The sequence below is a fragment of the Dendropsophus ebraccatus genome, chromosome 7 (genome assembly GCF_027789765.1).
Source record: "Dendropsophus ebraccatus isolate aDenEbr1 chromosome 7, aDenEbr1.pat, whole genome shotgun sequence".
NCBI lineage: Eukaryota > Metazoa > Chordata > Amphibia > Anura > Hylidae > Dendropsophus > Dendropsophus ebraccatus.
This window is the reverse complement of record NC_091460.1, coordinates 15,025,734-15,047,863: the sequence shown is the minus strand read 5'-3', so window position 1 is coordinate 15,047,863 and position 22,130 is coordinate 15,025,734. Positions and strand designations below refer to the sequence as shown.

Here is a 22,130-nt window from a genome sequence, read left to right as displayed (position 1 = left end):
CCTCACCACAGACTACAGCCTCACCTCAGACTACAGCCTCACCTCAGAATACAACATCACCTCAGACTACAGCCTCACCTCAGACTACAGCCTCACCTCAGACCACAGCCTCACCTCAGACCACAGCCTCACCACAGACTACAGCCTCACCTCAGACCACAGCCTCACCTCAGACCACAGCCTCACCACAGACTACAGCCTCACCTCAGACCACAGCCTCACCTCAGACCACAGCCTCACCACAGACTACAGCCTCACCACAGACTACAGCCTCACCACAGACTACAGCCTCACCTCAGACTACAGCCTCACCACAGACTACAGCCTCACCTCAGACTACAGCCTCACCACAGACTACAGCCTCACCTCAGAACACAGCCTCACCACAGACTACAGCCTCACCACAGACTACAGCCTCACCTCAGACCACAGCCTCACCTCAGACTACAGCCTCAAACCAGACCACAGCCTCACCTCAGACTACAGCCTCAAACCAGACCACAGCCTCACCACAGACTACAGCCTCACCACAGACTACAGCCTCACCACAGACTACAGCCTCACCTCAGACCACAGCCTCACCACAGACTACAGCCTCACCTCAGACTACAGCCTCACCTCAGACTACAGCCTCACCTCAGACTACAGCCTCAACCCAGACTACAGCCTCACCTCAGACCACAGCCTCACCACAGACTACAGCCTCACCTCAGACTACAGCCTCACCTCAGACTACAGCCTCACCTCAGACTACAGCCTCACCTCAGACTACAGCCTCAACCCAGACCACAGCCTCACCACAGACTACAGCCTCAACCCAGACTACAGCCTCACCACAGACTACAGCCTCACCTCAGACTACAGCCTATAACCAGACCACAGCCTCACCACAGACTACAGCCTCACCTCAGACCACAGCCTCACCTCAGACTACAGCCTCAAACCAGACCACAGCCTCACCACAGACTACAGCCTCACCACAGACTACAGCCTCACCACAGACTACAGCCTCACCTCAGACTACAGCCTATAACCAGACCACAGCCTCACCTCAGACTACAGCCTCAAACCAGACCACAGCCTCACCTCAGACTACAGCCTCAAACCAGACCACAGCCTCACTACAGACTACAGCCTCACCTAAGACTACAGCCTCACCTCAGACCACAGCCTCACCTCAGACCACAGCCTCACCTCAGACCACAGCCTCACCTCAGAACACAGCCTGTGATGTCACTGTATCCCCCTGTGATGTCACCGTATCCCCCTGTGATGTCACCGTATCCCCCTGTGATGTCACCGTATCCCCCTGTGATGTCACCGTATCCCCCTGTGATGTCACTGTATCCCCCTGTGATGTCACCGTATCCCCCTGTGATGTCACCGTATCCCCCTGTGATGTCACCGTATCCCCCTGTGATGTCACTGTATCCCCCTGTGATGTCACCTTATGTCAGTAGAGTGATGTCTTACCTTTATGATTCCTCCACTCTGAGACTCAGTGCACATCTTGCTCAAGAAGGCCTCGCCCAGCGCATGGTTCTTGAAGCGGGCACCACTGCGAGGAATACAGGAGTCAGTGAGGTCACAACCTGCTAAATCTCACATGGTAGACTGAGATGAAGGAGAAGCTTCACGATGAAACTGGATGACGCACCTGATGAGCTGGACGTTGTCATGGTGTTTGCGGGGCAGCAGGTCCTCCATCCTCCACTGTAAGAACCTCCGCAGGGTGGTGGAGGCCGCCTCTGACACCACCGCCTTGTTCTCCTGCGTCCAGATCTCCACCCCCACCAGGAAGACCCTAAAGCCGATCTTAGATAATATCTAGGACAATGAAACAGAGTCCTCGGTCAGATGAAGGGTGACCCTGTCCACCCGTCCCACTGACCCCAGCACCTGGCTGTACCTGGTTTAGATGGTGAGCCACTGAGATAAGATGGCGTCTGGTCTTTTCCAGGTTTTCTCCATGACGCTGATACTAAGATGAGGATAAGTATAAGGACTGGCTCCTCAATATAGATGGTGCACACGGTGGAGACGACTTACCTCCTTGTTATCCGCTACCAGGAACAGCTCTATGTTGTAGGTCTGTCGCTTCTCCTAATACATTATACATGGGGGTCAGTGCTTATAATATAGGGACTACATAACCCCAGGTCCTCACCAGTCACATGACACACCTCTCTCCTGATGGACCGTAGGGATCGCGCCTGACGGCGGTGAGAGTTGTCCACAATCACAGTAATCACATGGTCTGATGGGCTCGATGAGACAGGATCGATGCTGTAGGTCTCATCTCTGAAGGTTATATACCCACTGGAAAACATATATATCAGGTTATTGGGGATCAGGGGGTCCTTATACTCAGAACCCCTTCCACATGGAGCTAAATAAATCTGTAAGTAGTGAATGCCACCTAATGAGACCATAGGCTAGTGGGAAATTCTCCAGCCGTAATAATACTGCTCTAATAATATCACCATATAGTGCCAAGGTATTGCTGCTCGCATAATACTACCATATAGTGCCAAGGTAATGCAGCTTATATAATGCTACCGTATAGTGCAATGGTAATGCTGCTCACATAATACTGCCATATAGTGCCATGGTAATGCTGCTCACATAATACTACCATATAGTGCCATGGTAATGGTGCTCACATAATACTACCATATAGTGCCATGGTAATGGTGCTCACATAATACTGCCATATAGTGCCATAGTAAAGCTGCTCACATAATACTATCATATAGTGCCATGGTAATGCTGCTCACATAATACTACCATATAGTGCCATGGTAATGGTGCTCACATAATACTGCCATATAGTGCCATGGTAATGGTGCTCACATACTAACACCATATAGTACAATGGTAATGCTGCTTACATAATACTACCATAGAGTGCCAAGATAATGTTGCTCCTATAATACTACCACATAGTGCCTAAATCATAAAGAGTCCACATAGCACCGCCATATGAACTCACCAGTAGTACTGCCATACACCTATGTGGTTTTAAGATCCTGCTAGGGGTCCTGTGTGTGTGTGTGTGTGGGGGGGTGCTTTCATTCTCAGCATTTGAGAGTCAATTCTCACCTGAGCCCCTGACAGGTACAGACCGAGGCCACAGATCCAGAGATCCCGTCCACTCTTCCTGTATAGCAGCAGTGATCCTGAGGGGACACAGAGGATAGAGAGCTCAGAGACAGTGGGAGAGGTAAGAGAAAGCAGGAGGAAGAGGAGAGACAGCAGGAGTTACAGCAAGAGTGATGGGGGAGGAGAGAGAGGAGGAGGGAGAGTAGAAACAGCAACAGTGATAGGGGAGAGGAGAGAGAGGAGGAGGAGGAAGAGAAAGAGTGATGGGGGAGAGGAGAGACAGGAGGAGGGAGAGCAAGAGTGATGGAGGAGAGGAGAGACAGGAGGAGGGAGAGTAGAAACAGCAACAGTGATAGGGGAGAGGAGAGAGAGGAGGAGGAAGAGAAAGAGTGATGGGGGAGAGGAGAGACAGGAGGAGGGAGAGCAAGAGTGATGGGGGAGAGGAGAGACAGGAGGAGGGAGAGCAAGAGTGATGGAGGAGAGACAGGAGGAGGGAGAGTAGAAACAGCAACAGTGATAGGGGAGAGGAGAGGAGAAAGAGGAGGAGGAAGAGAAAGAGTGATGGGGGAGAGGAGAGACAGGAGGAGGGAGAGCAAGAGTGATGGAGGAGAGGAGAGACAGGAGGAGGGAGAGCAAGAGTGATGGAGGAGAGGAGAGACAGGAGGAGGGAGAGCAAGAGTGATGGGGGAGAGGAGAGACAGGAGGAGGGAGAGCAAGAGTGATGGAGGAGAGGAGAGACAGGAGGGGTGATGAGAGGAGAGACAACAGGAGTGATGGAGGAGAGGAGAGACAACAGGAGTGATAGGGGAGAGAAGAGACAGACGGCAGGGTTGGGGGACAGACAGACGGCAGGGTTGGGGGAGGATTGTTTTGCATTCCTCCTGCAGGTGACAGCTCTGTACACGGCTCTGACATCTCTCTGTGACTGTATAAGACATGACTGACGTGTAACATGTTACATGTATTACACCCCCTCCCCTGGGTACTTGTCACTGACTGACTGCTCGCCCTCAGACACTTTCCTACCAATGTCTCTTGTCCTGTGATTGATATTGAGCCAAGGATTACAGTAAGCACAAAGCCTGAAAGCTTTCAAGAATACTACACAGCTTAGCGGACATGGCCTGAGGGGGAGACGACTTACATTGCACCTCCACTAATATAATGTTATTGGTGGAAGAACAGTCACAGCCATTACCCTAAATCGCCCTGAACCGTCCTCCTATTATATCACAGGATGCACCATACTACTATAATACTGCCCTCTATATACAGGAATATAACTACTATAATACCGCCCCCTATATACAGGAATATAACTACTATAATACTGCCCCCTATATACAAGAATATAACTACTATAATACTGCTCCTATATACAAGGATATAACTACTATAATACTGCTCCTATATACAAGAATATAACTACTATAATACTGCTTCTAAACACAAGAATATAACTACTATAATACTGCCCCTATATACAGGAATATAACTACTATAATACTGCTATATACAAGAATATAACTACTATAATACTGCTCCTATATACAGGAATATAACTACTATAATACTGCTTCTATACACAAGAATATAACTACTATAATACTGCTCCTATATACAAGAATATAACTACTCCTCCTGGTGAGACCCACATGACCGCAATTAGCAGGAGACACCTGAGTGCTCATGGTTTTAATCCCTCCTGGTATCAGATACCTGCACGCGGTACATGGGGCAGTGTGGCTTGATCAATTCACATACAGAATTCTGATGTTGTTAATGCAGCCGAGAGGTACAAGTATCAGCCATAGGTGTGAGGTGCAGCACTCTTTTTCTTCCCTGAACCGTATTTTGTTTCTCTCTTTTCTCCGTGTTTTGCACTCCTCCTGGTGAGACCCACATGACCGCAATTAGCAGGAGACACCTGAGTGCTCATGGTTTTAATCCCTCCTGTCTGTCCCATTCTATCTTTGATAGCTATGGTGAGTGCAATACCTTATCCAGACTTGTGCTGTTTGGGGGCAGCTTTCTCCGCCGGTGGTGCTGGCTGGGTTTTGGTGTGGCATTTTTGGGTCTGGTCCTGTGGCATGGGGGTTGCAGGGCCGTTCCATGGCCTCCCTTCCCTGACTGTGCACGCCTGCGGGGGTGGTGGTCGCTGACCGGCACAGTGTGGACTTAGTGTAGGGACCCATGTGTATCAGATACCTGCACGCGGTACATGGGGCAGTGTGGCTTGATCAATTCACATACAGAATTCTGATGTTGTTAATGCAGCCGAGAGGTACAAGTATCAGCCATAGGTGTGAGGTGCAGCACTCTTTTTCTTCCCTGAACCGTATTTTGTTTCTCTCTTTTCTCCGTGTTTTGCACTCCTCCTGGTGAGACCCACATGACCGCAATTAGCAGGAGACACCTGAGTGCTCATGGTTTTAATCCCTCCTGTCTGTCCCATTCTATCTTTGATAGCTATGGTGAGTGCAATACCTTATCCAGACTTGTGCTGTTTGGGGGCAGCTTCCTCCGCCGGTGGTGCTGGCTGGGTTTTGGTGTGGCATTTTTGGGTCTGGTCCTGTGGCATGGGGGTTGCAGGGCCGTTCCATGGCCTCCCTTCCCTGACTGTGCACGCCTGCGGGGGTGGTGGTCGCTGACCGGCACAGTGTGGACTTAGTGTAGGGACCCATGTGTATCAGATACCTGCACGCGGTACATGGGGCAGTGTGGCTTGATCAATTCACATACAGAATTCTGATGTTGTTAATGCAGCCGAGAGGTACAAGTATCAGCCATAGGTGTGAGGTGCAGCACTCTTTTTCTTCCCTGAACCGTATTTTGTTTCTCTCTTTTCTCCGTGTTTTGCACTCCTCCTGGTGAGACCCACATGACCGCAATTAGCAGGAGACACCTGAGTGCTCATGGTTTTAATCCCTCCTGTCTGTCCCATTCTATCTTTGATAGCTATGGTGAGTGCAATACCTTATCCAGACTTGTGCTGTTTGGGGGCAGCTTCCTCCGCCGGTGGTGCTGGCTGGGTTTTGGTGTGGCATTTTTGGGTCTGGTCCTGTGGCATGGGGGTTGCAGGGCCGTTCCATGGCCTCCCTTCCCTGACTGTGCACGCCTGCGGGGGTGGTGGTCGCTGACCGGCACAGTGTGGACTTAGTGTAGGGACCCATGTGTATCAGATACCTGCACGCGGTACATGGGGCAGTGTGGCTTGATCAATTCACATACAGAATTCTGATGTTGTTAATGCAGCCGAGAGGTACAAGTATCAGCCATAGGTGTGAGGTGCAGCACTCTTTTTCTTCCCTGAACCGTATTTTGTTTCTCTCTTTTCTCCGTGTTTTGCACTCCTCCTGGTGAGACCCACATGACCGCAATTAGCAGGAGACACCTGAGTGCTCATGGTTTTAATCCCTCCTGTCTGTCCCATTCTATCTTTGATAGCTATGGTGAGTGCAATACCTTATCCAGACTTGTGCTGTTTGGGGGCAGCTTCCTCCGCCGGTGGTGCTGGCTGGGTTTTGGTGTGGCATTTTTGGGTCTGGTCCTGTGGCATGGGGGTTGCAGGGCCATTCCATGGCCTCCCTTCCCTGACTGTGCACGCCTGCGGGGGTGGTGGTCGCTGACCGGCACAGTGTGGACTTAGTGTAGGGACCCATGTGTATCAGATACCTGCACGCGGTACATGGGGCAGTGTGGCTTGATCAATTCACATACAGAATTCTGATGTTGTTAATGCAGCCGAGAGGTACAAGTATCAGCCATAGGTGTGAGGTGCAGCACTCTTTTTTTTCCCTGAACCGTATTTTGTTTCTCTCTTTTCTCCGTGTTTTGCACTCCTCCTGGTGAGACCCACATGACCGCAATTAGCAGGAGACACCTGAGTGCTCATGGTTTTAATCCCTCCTGTCTGTCCCATTCTATCTTTGATAGCTATGGTGAGTGCAATACCTTATCCAGACTTGTGCTGTTTGGGGGCAGCTTCCTCCGCCGGTGGTGCTGGCTGGGTTTTGGTGTGGCATTTTTGGGTCTGGTCCTGTGGCATGGGGGTTGCAGGGCCGTTCCATGGCCTCCCTTCCCTGACTGTGCACGCCTGCGGGGGTGGTGGTCGCTGACCGGCACAGTGTGGACTTAGTGTAGGGACCCATGTGTATCAGATACCTGCACGCGGTACATGGGGCAGTGTGGCTTGATCAATTCACATACAGAATTCTGATGTTGTTAATGCAGCCGAGAGGTACAAGTATCAGCCATAGGTGTGAGGTGCAGCACTCTTTTTCTTCCCTGAACCGTATTTTGTTTCTCTCTTTTCTCCGTGTTTTGCACTCCTCCTGGTGAGACCCACATGACCGCAATTAGCAGGAGACACCTGAGTGCTCATGGTTTTAATCCCTCCTGTCTGTCCCATTCTATCTTTGATAGCTATGGTGAGTGCAATACCTTATCCAGACTTGTGCTGTTTGGGGGCAGCTTCCTCCGCCGGTGGTGCTGGCTGGGTTTTGGTGTGGCATTTTTGGGTCTGGTCCTGTGGCATGGGGGTTGCAGGGCCGTTCCATGGCCTCCCTTCCCTGACTGTGCACGCCTGCGGGGGTGGTGGTCGCTGACCGGCACAGTGTGGACTTAGTGTAGGGACCCATGTGTATCAGATACCTGCACGCGGTACATGGGGCAGTGTGGCTTGATCAATTCACATACAGAATTCTGATGTTGTTAATGCAGCCGAGAGGTACAAGTATCAGCCATAGGTGTGAGGTGCAGCACTCTTTTTCTTCCCTGAACCGTATTTTGTTTCTCTCTTTTCTCCGTGTTTTGCACTCCTCCTGGTGAGACCCACATGACCGCAATTAGCAGGAGACACCTGAGTGCTCATGGTTTTAATCCCTCCTGTCTGTCCCATTCTATCTTTGATAGCTATGGTGAGTGCAATACCTTATCCAGACTTGTGCTGTTTGGGGGCAGCTTCCTCCGCCGGTGGTGCTGGCTGGGTTTTGGTGTGGCATTTTTGGGTCTGGTCCTGTGGCATGGGGGTTGCAGGGCCGTTCCATGGCCTCCCTTCCCTGACTGTGCACGCCTGCGGGGGTGGTGGTCGCTGACCGGCACAGTGTGGACTTAGTGTAGGGACCCATGTGTATCAGATACCTGCACGCGGTACATGGGGCAGTGTGGCTTGATCAATTCACATACAGAATTCTGATGTTGTTAATGCAGCCGAGAGGTACAAGTATCAGCCATAGGTGTGAGGTGCAGCACTCTTTTTCTTCCCTGAACCATAACTACTATAATACTGCTCCTATATACAAGAATATAACTACTATAATACTGCTCCTATATACAAGAATATAACTACTATAATAGTATCAGCCATAGGTGTGAGGTGCAGCACTCTGTTTCTTCCCTGAACCGCATTTTGTTTCTCTCTTTTCTCCGTGTATTGCACTCCTCCTGGTGAGACCCACATGACCGCAATTAGCAGGAGACACCTGAGTGCACATGGTTTCAATCCCTCCTGTTTTTTCCCATTCTGTTTGCTGCAGCTATGGTGAGTGTAATATCTTATCCAGACTTGTGCTGCTTGGGGGCAACCTTCTCCGCCGGCGGTGCTGGCCGGGTTCTGGTGTGGTGTTTTTGGGTCTGGTCCTGTGGCATGGGGGTCGCAGGGCCGTCCCATGGCCCCCGTTCCCTGGCTGTGCACGCCTGCGGGGTTGGTGGCCACTGACTGGCACGGTGTGGACTTAGTGTAGGGACCCATGTGTGTCAGATACCTGCACGATGGTACATGGGGCAGTATGGCTTGATCAATTCATACACAAAATTCTGATGTGTTTTTTATTTAGCCTAGCGGCACTAGTATCAGCCATAGGTGTGAGGTGCAGCGCTCTGTTTCTTCCCTGAACCGCATAACTACTATAATACTGCTCCTATATACAAGAAAATTACTATAATACTGCTCCTATATACAAGAATATAACTACTATAATACTGCTCCTATACAGAGGAATATTACTACTATAATACTGCTCCTATATACAGGAATATAACTACTTTAATACTGCTCCTATATACAGGAATATAACTACTATGAGGCTGGGTTCACACACAGTATATTTCAGTATTTGGTAAGTATTTTGCACCTCAACCAGGAGTGGATTGAAAACACAGAAAGGCTCTGTTCACACAATGTTGAAATTGAGTAACGGTAAAGAACGGTAAAGAATTGAGTAACGGTAAAGAACTGCAATTTTTTTCAATACAACGGGGAGATTTATCAAACATGGTGTAAAGTGAGACTGGCTCAGTTGCCCCTAGCAACCAATTAGATTCCCCCTTTCATTTTCCAAAGAGTCTGTGAGGAATGAAAGGTGGAATCTGATTGGTTGCTAGGGGCAACTGAGCCAGTTTCACTGTACTCCATGTTTGATAAATCTCCCCCAACGGCCGTTGTTTTAAAATAACAGCAAATATTTGTCATTAAATGGCGGCCATCCACTCAATTTTAACATTTTGTGAACAGAGCCTTTCTGTGTTTTCAATCCACTCCTGGTTTGGTTGCAATATGAGGACCACAATACTGACTGAAATATACGTAGTGTGAACTCAGCCTTATACTGTATGATATATTATGTACCAGATGTCCTGGTGTTTCGGTGACCAGTGATCCATCCTCTTGGTAATGAGTTGCAGTGAAATTCAGGGGTAGAAGATCTCTAAAAAAAAAATACAGAAATTCTATATATAATGTACAGACGATTAGACAGTAGGGCAGGATTGCAGTATGATGAGGGGCGGCAGGGAAGACGGGCAGGCAGCATAGGATCCTTGGTGGGTCTAGGCTCAGATACATTTATTACTATGTATGTCTGCGGAGGCTTCCTAATGAAGTCACAGCTGTCATAAATGACCTGCTAAGCAGCGTGTGGGGTCAGTGGTGGACTTGCATGGCAGGAGTCTGTCATTCAGCATATCAATTACACCCCTTGGTCTAGAGTACAGTACTATGTGCCCAGTTATTTGTATAGTTAAGGAAATTATTATTAAAAGCTTTGGCCAATGACCGCCCAACATAAACGTTATACTGGTATCTGTCTCTTTATTACTGGCAGCAGATGCTTATTAATTATGGTTGCTGATTGTTTGGGGTCCATGGGCGGTCCCCTCTCTCTAAAGGTTTTATCTTGCACAGTGACCTCAGTTGTAGTGAAAGCTTCCTGTCGGGCCCAGGATGAAGTTCTGGCTTTTTGGAGACATCTTCAAACATCATGCGTTCTTGGCTGATATTCCTGGTTGGTGGTGGTCTCTTCTTGGCAACCCTCATACCATGTGTGGTCCCCTCTCACTAATGGTCACTTCCTGGATTATGACCTCAGTTGTAGTGAGAGCTTCCTGTAGGGCCCACGATGAGGTTCTGGCTTTTTGGAGACATCTTCAAACATCATGCGTTCTTGGCTGATATTCCTGGTTGGTGGTGGTCTCTTCTTGGCAACCCTCATACCATGTGTGGTCCCCTCTCACTAATGGTCACTTCCTGGATTATGACCTCAGTTGTGGTGAGAGCTTCCTGTATGGCCCAGGATGAAGTTTTGGCTTTTTGGAGACATCTTCAAGCATCATGAGTTCTTGGCTGATATTCCTGGATGGTGGTGGTCTCTTCTTGGCAACACTCATGCCATGTGTGGTCCCCTCTTATTAATGGTCACTTCCTGGATTATGACCTCAGTTGTGGTGAGAGCTTCCTGTAGGGCTCAGGTTGATGTTCTGGCTTCTTAGAAATGTCCTCCAGCTTCTTGTGTTCTTCAGCTTTCTGGGCAGTGGTGGTCTCCTCCTGGCACATACCCTGTAGATGTAATGAGTACCCCTCTCTTTAATGGTCTTCTCCTGCACTGTGTCCTCAGTAGTGGTAACAGCTTCCTGTAGGACTCTGTAGAAGTTTTAGGCTCCTTGGACATGTCTTCCAGCATGGGGTTCACTTGCTTCTTCACACAACCACTATAAGTAATGGCACATATCAGGAATATACGTGTTTTGGAGGCAGGACATCCTGCTGAAATCTAAAGAGATAACACTACATCCCCTGTTGTTGCATAGTGATGGATGTGTTATGGATGGCTGACCACCCCCAGGAAGTATTCAGAAAATATGAGGGACTCTTTTAGACAACAATCTGTAAGGGGGTGATCCAGTAGAGTTCTGCACCATCACCAAGTGTGCTAGAGCAGTGATTTTCAACCAGTGTGCCACGGCACACTAGTGTGCCGCCACACATGGTCGGGTGTGCCGCGGCGAAAGTTCCCCAAACTATGGTGCCCCTGCAAATCGCCCTGCCGCTGTTGTCCGCCTCACCTACTGGCCGCCTGTAGCGCCCGGACGTGCTCCTCCTATCCAATCAGCGGAGACCGGGAGCGTGGTGCGCTGCGGCGGGCCGTGATGCACGCATCCAATCAACATGTGCGCTACGGCCCGCAGCAGCGCACCACTCTCCCGATCTCCGCTGATTGGCAGAGCACGTCCAGGCCCTATGGGCGGCCAGTAGGTGAAGCGGACAGCAGCGGCGACCATCTCGGAGGAGGTGAGGAGGAAGGGGGAGAGAGAAACAGGAGAAAACAATGGGGGAGAGAAACCTGGGGATGGGGAAGAGAAACATGGGGATGGGGGAGAGAAACAGCAGAGAGAAGCAGGGGGGAGAGAAGTTTGGTGGAGAGAAGCAGGGGGGAGAGAAGTTTGGTGGAGAGAAGCAGGGGGGAGAGAAGTATGGTGGAGAGAAGCACAGGAGAGAAGCATGGGGGAGAGAAGCACAGGAGAGAAGCACAGGGGGGAGAAGCACAGGAGAGAAGTATGGTGGAGAGAAGCACAGGGGGGAGAAGAAAACAGGCCCAGGTTTCACACTGAGTGAGTATAAATACATTTAGAATCTATATTATTAACTATATGTATAATATGTACTGTTTTAGTGTCATTTTGTGCCATTTTGGTTGGTGGTGTGCCCCGGAATTTTATAAGCATAAAAAGTGTGCCGCGGCTCAAAAAAGGTTTAAAATCACTGTGCTAGAGGATTAAGAGTAGGTATGTGGAAAAGCTGCACTGGTTAGTTACTGGTTAGTTATGTAAAGTGCTGAGGAACCGTGTGAAGTCAACACTAGTCAGATGGCTCCTGTGAAGTTAACAGTGACCTGTGTGTTATCACGGTTAAATCATAAGAATTGATTGAGAATGTTTTGTAACGTTAAAGCAGCAGTGTCACCTGGACTGGACTGCAACCAAAAAGCCTCAGTGGCCTATAGAAGAGCTGTAACCACCATGTGCAGTGTGCCTGTGTTACAGTCATCCATAAGGAGCAGCCTCTACCTGGCAGATGGATCCATGTAGGATATGAGCTTCTTCCTGACTACAAAGGTAGAAGAAATCCATACATTTTTGGGTCTGGCCATTGTTTCCCTGCTGTGAAAACACTGAGAGATGTTTACAACGAGGAAACACCATAATCTAGAACGATAATAAAAGCCGCAGCGCCTATGTACTGTATATGACTTCTAGTCCTAGCAAGTATCTGAGAGTGGAGAGATCGTCTGTCACAGCTTCGGGGGATATTATCTGTCCTCAACATCTGCCCTCTGACATGAAGCCAAGAGCTGAACTCCTCTCCACACCTGCCTGACACATTCCTGGAGGAACATGTATAGGGTATTCACATGGGACCAGTCATGGATGCCAAGGAGTATTTACAAGTATAGGAATTCCCAGAAAATCCACATGTAACATCACTGCACTTTACACGCACACATATACCAAGATTATAATATGCCCCCTATATACAAGAATATAACTACTATAATACTGCCCCCTATATACAAGAATATAACTACTATAATACTGCCCCCTATATACAGGAATATAACTACTATAATACTGCTCCTATATACAGGAATATAACTACTATAATATTGCTCCTATATACAAGAATATAACTACTATAATACTGCTCCCTATATACAAGAATATAACTACTATTAGGCTGCGTTCACACTATGTATATTTCAGTCAGTATTGCAACCAAAACCAGGAGTTGATTAAAAACACAGAAAGGATCTGTTCACACAATGTTGAAATTGAGTGGATGGCCGCCATATAACAGTAAATAACGGCCATTATTTCAATATAACAGCCGTTGTTTTAAAATAACAGCAAATATTTGCCATTATATGGCGGCCATCCACTCAATTTCAACATTGTGTGAACAGATCCTTTCTGTGTTTTTAATCCACTCCTGGTTTTGGTTGCAATATGAGGACCACAATACTGACTGAAATATACTGACTGAAATATACATATACTGACTGAAATATACGTAGTGTGAACCCAGCCTAATACTGCTCCTATATACAAGAATATAACTACTGTACTACTACCTGGAGAGAAAGGAGCTGTTGCACATCACACCTATGGCTGATACTAATGCCACTCGGCTAAATTTAAAAACCAACGCTAGGATGTTGGTATATAATTTGATCAAACCATATTGCCCCATGTACCACGTGCAGGTCCTCTGGTCCACACGGGTCCCTACACTAACTCCACACTGTGTCGGTCAGCAACCGCCAACCCAGCAAAGCCTGCACAAACAGAGAAGGGAGGCCATAGAATAGCCCTGCAACCCCAACGTCACAGGACCAAACCCAAAGGGCCCCCCAAACCCAGCAGGCACCACCGGCGGAGAAAGCTTCCGCCAAACAACACAAGTGGGAATATGATCTTGTTCCTCACTATTACTGCTGCAGGTAGAATGGGAAAGATAGGAGGTACTAAACATGCATACATACCTGCAGGAGTAATGGTAAGTACAAGATCATATTCACACTGGTGTTGTTTGGCGGCAGCTTTCTCCGCTGGTGGTGCCTGCTGGGTTTAAGGGGGGCACTTGGGGATTGGTCCTGTGACATTGGGGTTCCAGGGCCTTTCTAAGGCCTCGCTTCCCTGTTTGTGCTGGCTTTGCGGGGTTAGCGGTCACTGACTGACACAGTGGTGGGTTAGTGTAGGGACTCATGTGAACCAGGGGACCTGCACGTGGTACATGAGGCAATATGGTTTGATCAAATTATATACCAACATCCTGGTGTTGATTTTTAAATATAGCTAATAAGCATTAGTGTCAGCCATAGGTGTGAGGTGCAGCAGCTCCTTTCTCTCCAGGTCGTATTTTACTTTTCTCCCTTTTCTGAGCAGTTGGCACTCCCCTTTATAAGACCCACATGACCCAAATTAGCAGGAAGCACCTGTGCACACATGTCAAGTACCTCCTATCTTTCCCATTCTACCTGCAGCAGTAATGGTGAGTACAAGATCATATTCCCACTGGTGTTGTTTAGCGGCAGCTTTCTCCGCCGTTGGTGCCTGCTGGGTTTTGGGGGGGCACTTGGGGATTGGTCCTGTGACATTGGGGTTGAAGGGCCATTCCATGGCCTCCCTTCCCTGTTTGTGCGCGATTTGCGGGGTTGGCGGTCGCCAACCGACACAGTGTGGAGTTAGTGTAGGGACCCGTGTGAACCAGGAGACCGGCACGTGGTACATGGGGCAATATGGTTTGATCACCAACATCCTGGCGGCGTTGGTTTTTAAATATAGCTGAGAGGCATTAGTGTCAGCCATAGGTGTGAGGTGCAGCAGCTCCTTTCTCTCCATGTTGTATATAACTACTGTAATACTGCTCCTATATACAAGAATATAACTACTATAATACTGCTCCTATGTACAAGAATATAACTACTATAATACTGCTCCGTATATACAAAAATATTACTACTATAATGCGGTTCAGGGAAGAAAACAGCACAAGTCTGGATGAGGTATTGCGCTCACCATAGCTGCTGCAAACAGAATGGGAAAAGACAGGAGGGATTAAAACCATGTGCACTCAGGTGTCTCCTGCTAATTGCGGTTATGTGGGTCTCACCAGGAGGAGTGCAAAACACGGAGAAAAGAGAGAAACAAAATGCGGTTCAGGGAAGAAAAAACGCTGCACCTCAAACCTATGGCTGATACTAGTGCCCCTAGGCTAAATAAAAAACACATCAGAATTTTGTGTATGAATTGATCAAGCCATACTGCCCCATGTACCATCATGCAGGTATCTGACACACATGGGTCCCTACACTAAGTCCACACCGTGCCAGTCAGTGGCTACCAACCCCGCAGGCGTGCACAGTCAGGGAACGGGGGCCATAGGACAGCCCTGCGACCCCCATGCCACAGGACCAGACCCAAAAACACCACACCAGAACCCGGCCAGCACCGCTGGCGAAGAAGGTCGCCCCCAAACAGCACAAGTCTGGATGAGGTATTACACTCACCATAGCTGCAGCAAACAGAATGGGAAAAGACAGGAGGGATTAAAACCATGTGCACTCAGGTGTCTCCTGCTAATTGCGGTCATGTGGGTCTCACGCTTTGCGGGGTTGGCGGTCACCGACCGACATTGTGTGGAGTTAGCGTAGGGACCCGTGTGGACCAGAGGACCTGCGCGGTGGTACACGGGGCAATATGGCTTGATCAATTCATATACAGACACTCTGGTGTTGATTTTTAATATAGGCCTAGCGGCATTAGTATCAGCCATAGATGGGATGTGCAGCCGTTCCATTCTCTCCAGTTCGTATTACTACTATAATACTGCCCCCTATATACAAGAATATAACTACTATAATACTTCTCCTATATACAAGAATATAACTACTATAATACTGCTCCTATATACAAGAATATACAAGAATATAACTACTATAATTGCAAGGAGGAGAAACAGCTGACCCGCACCACTACACAATAGTCCAATGCTAATGGATCCACGGACTTAAATTGGCAGGATACACCGCGATGCAAAACGGCTATGCGCCGGGGGTGCAAGATGATGAGGGAGTAGTACACTGTGTGTAAGGTAGACGAAGACAGCACTCACCCGGTCTGTATCAGCTCAGTTTATTCCATGCACCGCTGGTGGCAGGGAGGGAGAGGTGAGGACGCGCACTGGGACGGCCGTTTCGGGGACACGCCCCCTTTGTCGACCAGATAATGACGTCATGTGGTGAGAGGTGTGCTATATACACAGGTACCGTGCACGTGATCAATTAAGGAGAAAAATATGTGTTAAACAAATAACAAAGACATTTACACAAAAACACTGAAATCGTTACGCTCGTTGAGGCCGAGCGGACCCGTTGCGTTAAGTCGGGAGATCCAGAGGGACTCTTTTCTCAGAAGTGTCTGATGTTTATCAGCTCCCTCCGGTACGGCATTAACTCTTTCTAGTCCGAGAAACTTTAGGTTCCTGGTGTCGCCGTGATGGACAGTTCGTACATGTTCTATAAGGCGTGGAACGCCTTTACCCGTCTTTACAGAGTAAGCATGTTCTTTAAACCTTACCCATAAAGGTCTCTTGGTTTTTCCTATGTAGTATGACCCACAGCTGCAAATGATCGCATATACTACGAAAGGAGATTTACAGGTAATGAAATCTTTTATCATACATTCATGGCCTCCCAAGCGAATGAAGGATACATTTAGCAATTGGGTGCAGTACTTGCGCAAGTACTGCACCCAATTGCTAAATGTATCCTTCATTCGCTTGGGAGGCCATGAATGTATGATAAAAGATTTCATTACCTGTAAATCTCCTTTCGTAGTATATGCGATCATTTGCAGCTGTGGGTCATACTACATAGGAAAAACCAAGAGACCTTTATGGGTAAGGTTTAAAGAACATGCTTACTCTGTAAAGACGGGTAAAGGCGTTCCACGCCTTATAGAACATGTACGAACTGTCCATCACGGCGACACCAGGAACCTAAAGTTTCTCGGACTAGAAAGAGTTAATGCCGTACCGGAGGGAGCTGATAAACATCAGACACTTCTGAGAAAAGAGTCCCTCTGGATCTCCCGACTTAACGCAACGGGTCCGCTCGGCCTCAACGAGCGTAACGATTTCAGTGTTTTTGTGTAAATGTCTTTGTTATTTGTTTAACACATATTTTTCTCCTTAATTGATCACGTGCACGGTACCTGTGTATATAGCACACCTCTCACCACATGACGTCATTATCTGGTCGACAAAGGGGGCGTGTCCCCGAAACGGCCGTCCCAGTGCGCGTCCTCACCTCTCCCTCCCTGCCACCAGCGGTGCATGGAATAAACTGAGCTGATACAGACCGGGTGAGTGCTGTCTTCGTCTACCTTACACATAACTACTATAATACTGCTCCCTATATACAAAAATATTACTACTATAATACTGCCCCCTATATACAGGGATATAACTACTATAATACTGCTCCTATATACAGGGATATAACTACTATAATACTGCTCCCTATATACAAGAATATAACTACTATAATACTGCTCCTATATACAAGAATATAACTACTATAATACTGCTCCCTATATACAAGAATATAACTACTATAATACAGCTCCTATATATAGGAGTATAACTACTATAATACTGCTTCTATATACAAGAATATAACTACTATAATACTGCTCCTATATACAGGAATATTACTACTATAATACTGCTCCTATATACAAGAATATAACTACTATACTACTGCTCCTATATACAAGAATATTACTGCTCTAATACTGTCAGATATATGGGAGGATAATTACATGCTATGTGTCAGGCGGGTTTTCCTCTGGTTTATGTAGTGATAGAGAGGTTGTACAGTCAGACCACTAATAACCATTAACCATGTCCTGTCTGCAGTGCAGAGACTTGCAGGGAATGTTACTCCTGTATGGAATCTGTGAAATGCTGACAGTCCGCGGCCCGCAGTGCGGTTACTGGGGGACGTCTGCTGGGCGCACACTACTTCCTTACAGATTATGCATAGTCATTGCGGACACCTAGAAAATAGGGGGATCATGGTCATTGCCCAATGCGCCACCTCCTAAAACTGGACCTGCCTCTAATACCTTCCACTCCAAGGGTTCCACTCTATTGCTTTTCTTTATGATGGACCCTAGTGCTTCTATATATAAGGAGAGCAGGGCTATCAATGGCCCAGGGGCCACAGCTACGACTCCCTACACCATGGCCGCGGTTTAGCCACAGTTCATAGGTGTGAGAAGGGTCGGCCAGGACTGAACTTCTTAAGAAGAAGGTAAGCACGACTTCTTGAAGCTGCCGCCGGTGTGTCAGGAACACTTCACATTCCAGAGGACACAACAAGGACATGGGAGGCTTTTATATGATTAATTCAGAAGGCGCCTGAAGAAGACAAGTAGAAACCTGGAGAGTGGATGAGGTCAAACTTCTGGAGAAATCAATAAATACGGTGTACGACATTGAAACAAAGGGCATGTCCACATCTAAACAGTTAACGTATAGATATAATCTACACAAGTCACCGCACCTATACTTTATATAAGTTATATTGTGTATGATACTCCAGAGCTGCACTCAGTATTCTGTTGGTGGGGTCACTGTGTACATACATTACTGATCCTGTGTTATACTACAGAGCTGCACTCACTATTCTGCTGGTGGAGTCACTGTGTACATACATTTCTGATCCTTTATCATACTCCAGAGCTGCGCTCACTATTCTGCTGGTGGGGTCACTGTGCATATACATAACATCCCTATAATAAGGAGAGGCAGTACTCACCGGGTCTTGTGAAGATGGAGCACATGTTCTTCCCCATTGATCCGTACAGTATACTGAAGCTGATTCTCATACAGGCTCTAGAGTAATAATAACAATGTAAATCTGAGTCTCTCATCCAGATCTATTGGTGCAGTATACTATCTGGGCTATATACACATCATTATATTATGTCCTGCAGTATACACCTGTCTGGACTATATGCACATCATTATATTATGTCCTGCAGTATACACCTGTCTGGACTATATGCACATCATTATATCATGTCCTGCAGTATACACCTGTCTGGAGTATAAACACACATCATTATATCATGTCCTGCAGTATACATCTGTCTGGGCTATATACACATCATTATATCATGTCCTGCAGTATACACCTGCCTGGACTATACACACATCATTATATCATGTCCTGCAGTATACACCTGCCTGGACTATACACACATCATTATATCATGTCCTGCAGTATACACCTGCCTGGACTATACACACATCATTATATCATGTCCTGCAGTATACACCTGTCTGGACTATATACACATCATTATTTAATGTCCTGCAGTATACATATTCACCTTGTATGTTCCTGTGTTATATACTCTGGATGCCTGATGCTCAGTGAAATCTTCTGCTGTTTTCTGGTTCTTTAACCATGACATGGCTGAAAGAAAATTGCTATTTAAATACATAACAAGCACTAGTACCAGCCTTGAATTATCATGTCAGCCTCATAGTGTACCCAGTCACTGCCTCCTACAGGCACTCTCATTCCTACAGTCTGCAGTGCGGAGACTATGCCTACAGGTTTGTCAGGGACTTAATGCGTCCATGAAGACCTCCTTAATCTTAAATGCTAAAAAATCTAATCCAAGTCTAGTCTACTACTTTCCAGGTGTCCGACCACTCACTGTCTACAACATTACATGTAGAATGTAACAGGAATGTGGTAAGAAATAGTTACAAACTGATAAAGTTTCAGTATCTTGGTTCGGCTGTGTTTAGGGACGCTGTAAGACCCCATTGCGGTCCCTCAGAAAGTTTTACCAATATCTAATGATGGAGATAAAAAACATTGATGTGAGATCACTGGGTGTCATATAATGTTGTATGTGATGCCGAAAACTTATACAATATATATATATATATATATATATATATATATATGGTTGTGCAAAGCTTTCTCACATAGATATACATACCACATATACAAAGTTTCTTCTTACCATTTGTCCTGAGGTGGAATTGCTGCATAAAAATGAAGATCAAACCCTCTAGGAGATTTTTCATTGTATCTTGGGATTGGATAAAAGTCTGAGAAAAAGTGTGGGGTGCAGTGCCAGGTGACTGGGAAAGTGGGGTGCAGTGCCAGGTGACTGGGAAAGTGGGGTGCAGTGCCAGGGGACTGGGAAAGTGGGGTGCAGTGCCAGGGGACTGGGAAAGTGGGGTGCAGTGCCAGGGGACTGGGAAAGTGGGGTGCAATATCCAGGAAAGAAGAGGGTAGTATCAAGTGATGGTAAAGTGGGGTGCAGGCTAATAGAGAGAAGGGTGCAGTGCTCAAGAAAAGAGGGTGTAAAATCCTAGAGAAGTGAGTGTGTCAAGTGTTAAGTGAATAGGAAAGGAGAATGTAGTGTTATTAAAAGTAGGGTGCAGTGTCCTGGAGATCATGTGAAGAGGGTGCCTTGTCCTGGGGATTGGAGAGGCGAGTAAAATGTCCTGGACTTGAGGGTGCAGTGTCTTTGGGAAAACCCTATGGCATCCTGACACATGCACAGAGCAAAATGCAGGGTCCTAGAGAGGTTAAAGAGTGAGGTATCCTGAGGATGGGAAAGCTGGGTGCAGTGTCCTGGAGATGGGTGAGATGCACACAGTGTCCTGGAAATGGGAGAACTGGGTGCAGCGTCCTGGATGGGAGAGCTGGGTGCAGCGTCCTGAGGATGGCAGAGCTGCATGCAGTGTCCTGGAGGTGGGAGAGCTGGGTGAAGTGTCCTGGAGATGGGAGAGTTGGGTGCAGTGTCCTGGGGATGGGTGAGATGCATACAGTGTCCTGGATGGGAGAGCTGGGTACCGTGTCCTGGATGGGAGAGCTGGGTACCGTGTCCTGGATGGGAGAGCTGGGTGCAATATCCTGGAGATGGGAGAGAGCTGGTCGCACTGTCCCAGAGATGGGAGAGAAGAGCACTGTTTCCTTGAGACAGGAGACAGGAGGGTGCAGTATTGGAAACAGAAGGGTAGTGAAGGTAGGTGGGTGAGTAGGTGCAATGTCTTGGATTCAGGAAAAGCAGTGTGGTGATAGGAAAGCAAGTTGCAGCGTCCTGGAGAGAGAGCAGTGTCCTGAAGAGAGTAGAGAGCAGTGTCCTGAAGAGAGTAGAGAGCAGTGTCCTGAATGGGACGATGTTAGTGAAGTTTACAGCTGGGGAGAGGTGGAGACAGGTCCTGACAAGCCATTACTAGAGTACGGAGCAGGAGGAGCTGTGCTCCTGGGGGGCAGTGAGGGGACTCTGAGCTCTGGCCTGGGGACATCTGCTGCGCTCTTCATTTGCTTCATCCCTCTGTTCAGGACAATGGAGACTACAGGACTCTCTGCAATGCTGGTCCCTAAAATAGCCAATAATAACCGGATACACCCAGGATGCAGCTGCTAGTCCAGAATAACAAGGGCTTCCAGCCTTTCTCTGGTCCCATTGATACCATTTTATTGTATAGTGCTGCTATGTATGGGCCTGGCCATGCACATTCTCAAGGAGATAACACCACCATCGATGTTAAGATCCTTAATCAGGTTCAGGTCTTCCAACTAATGTCGAACATGTCTAGTCGTGTGATATGTCACATTGTGTGGATGGAAGATGCCATTAACCTTAGGGGAGACAACCAGCATGTTTGGGTGTACGTGGTCTGCAACAATGGATTCAAGATCGGCTGAGAAATGAATGAGTGACCCAGAGAGCATTTCCCTGACCATATTGCTGCCCCCACCAGCTTGTGTTCTTCCAGCAATGGCTGCAGGGTGTTTCTTTGCTGATGTTTCTTACCTGATACACCAATGTCCATCCATTGCATTAAGCTGAAAACATGGTGGAGAAAACAATCAATCATTGGAGAGGACAACCAGAAGAGAAGACAACCCTTTATCAATCATCAGAGGAGGAGACAGCCCTTTACCAACCAGTGGAGGAGAAGACAACCCTTTACCAATCATCAGAGGAAAAGACAGCCCTTTACTAATGATCAGAGGAGAGGACAGCCCTTTACTAATCATCAGAGGAGAAGACAGCCCTTTACTAATCATCAGAGGAGAAGATAACTCTTTATCACTCATTAGAGAAGACAGCCCTTTAACAATAATCAGAGGAGAAGATAACCCTTTACC

General features: G+C 47.5%; 1 protein-coding gene across 3 annotated transcripts in view; it reads right to left on the bottom strand.

Moving 5' to 3' along the window:
- ADAM33 (ADAM metallopeptidase domain 33) overlaps positions 1–22,130 on the bottom strand; it is a 75,568-nt gene that overhangs the window by 5,661 nt on the left and 47,777 nt on the right. Inside the window, exons 2-11 of one of the 3 annotated variants that reach the window (XM_069977142.1) lie at positions 21,793–21,824; positions 19,336–19,421; positions 18,759–18,835; positions 9,731–9,809; positions 3,103–3,179; positions 2,184–2,319; positions 2,050–2,103; positions 1,910–1,981; positions 1,658–1,827; positions 1,474–1,558 (exon numbers count right to left, since the gene is read on the bottom strand). In XM_069977142.1, the coding sequence (XP_069833243.1) occupies positions 1,474–1,558; positions 1,658–1,827; positions 1,910–1,981; positions 2,050–2,103; positions 2,184–2,319; positions 3,103–3,179; positions 9,731–9,809; positions 18,759–18,835; positions 19,336–19,421; positions 21,793–21,820 (864 nt within the window). In that variant the 5' untranslated portion in view covers positions 21,821–21,824. Of the gene's footprint in view, positions 1–1,473; positions 1,559–1,657; positions 1,828–1,909; positions 1,982–2,049; positions 2,104–2,183; positions 2,320–3,102; positions 3,180–9,730; positions 9,810–18,758; positions 18,836–19,335; positions 19,422–19,725; positions 19,746–21,792; positions 21,825–22,130 lie in introns of those variants that run through there. The other 2 variants (XM_069977144.1, XM_069977141.1) reach the window with 2 other exon arrangements.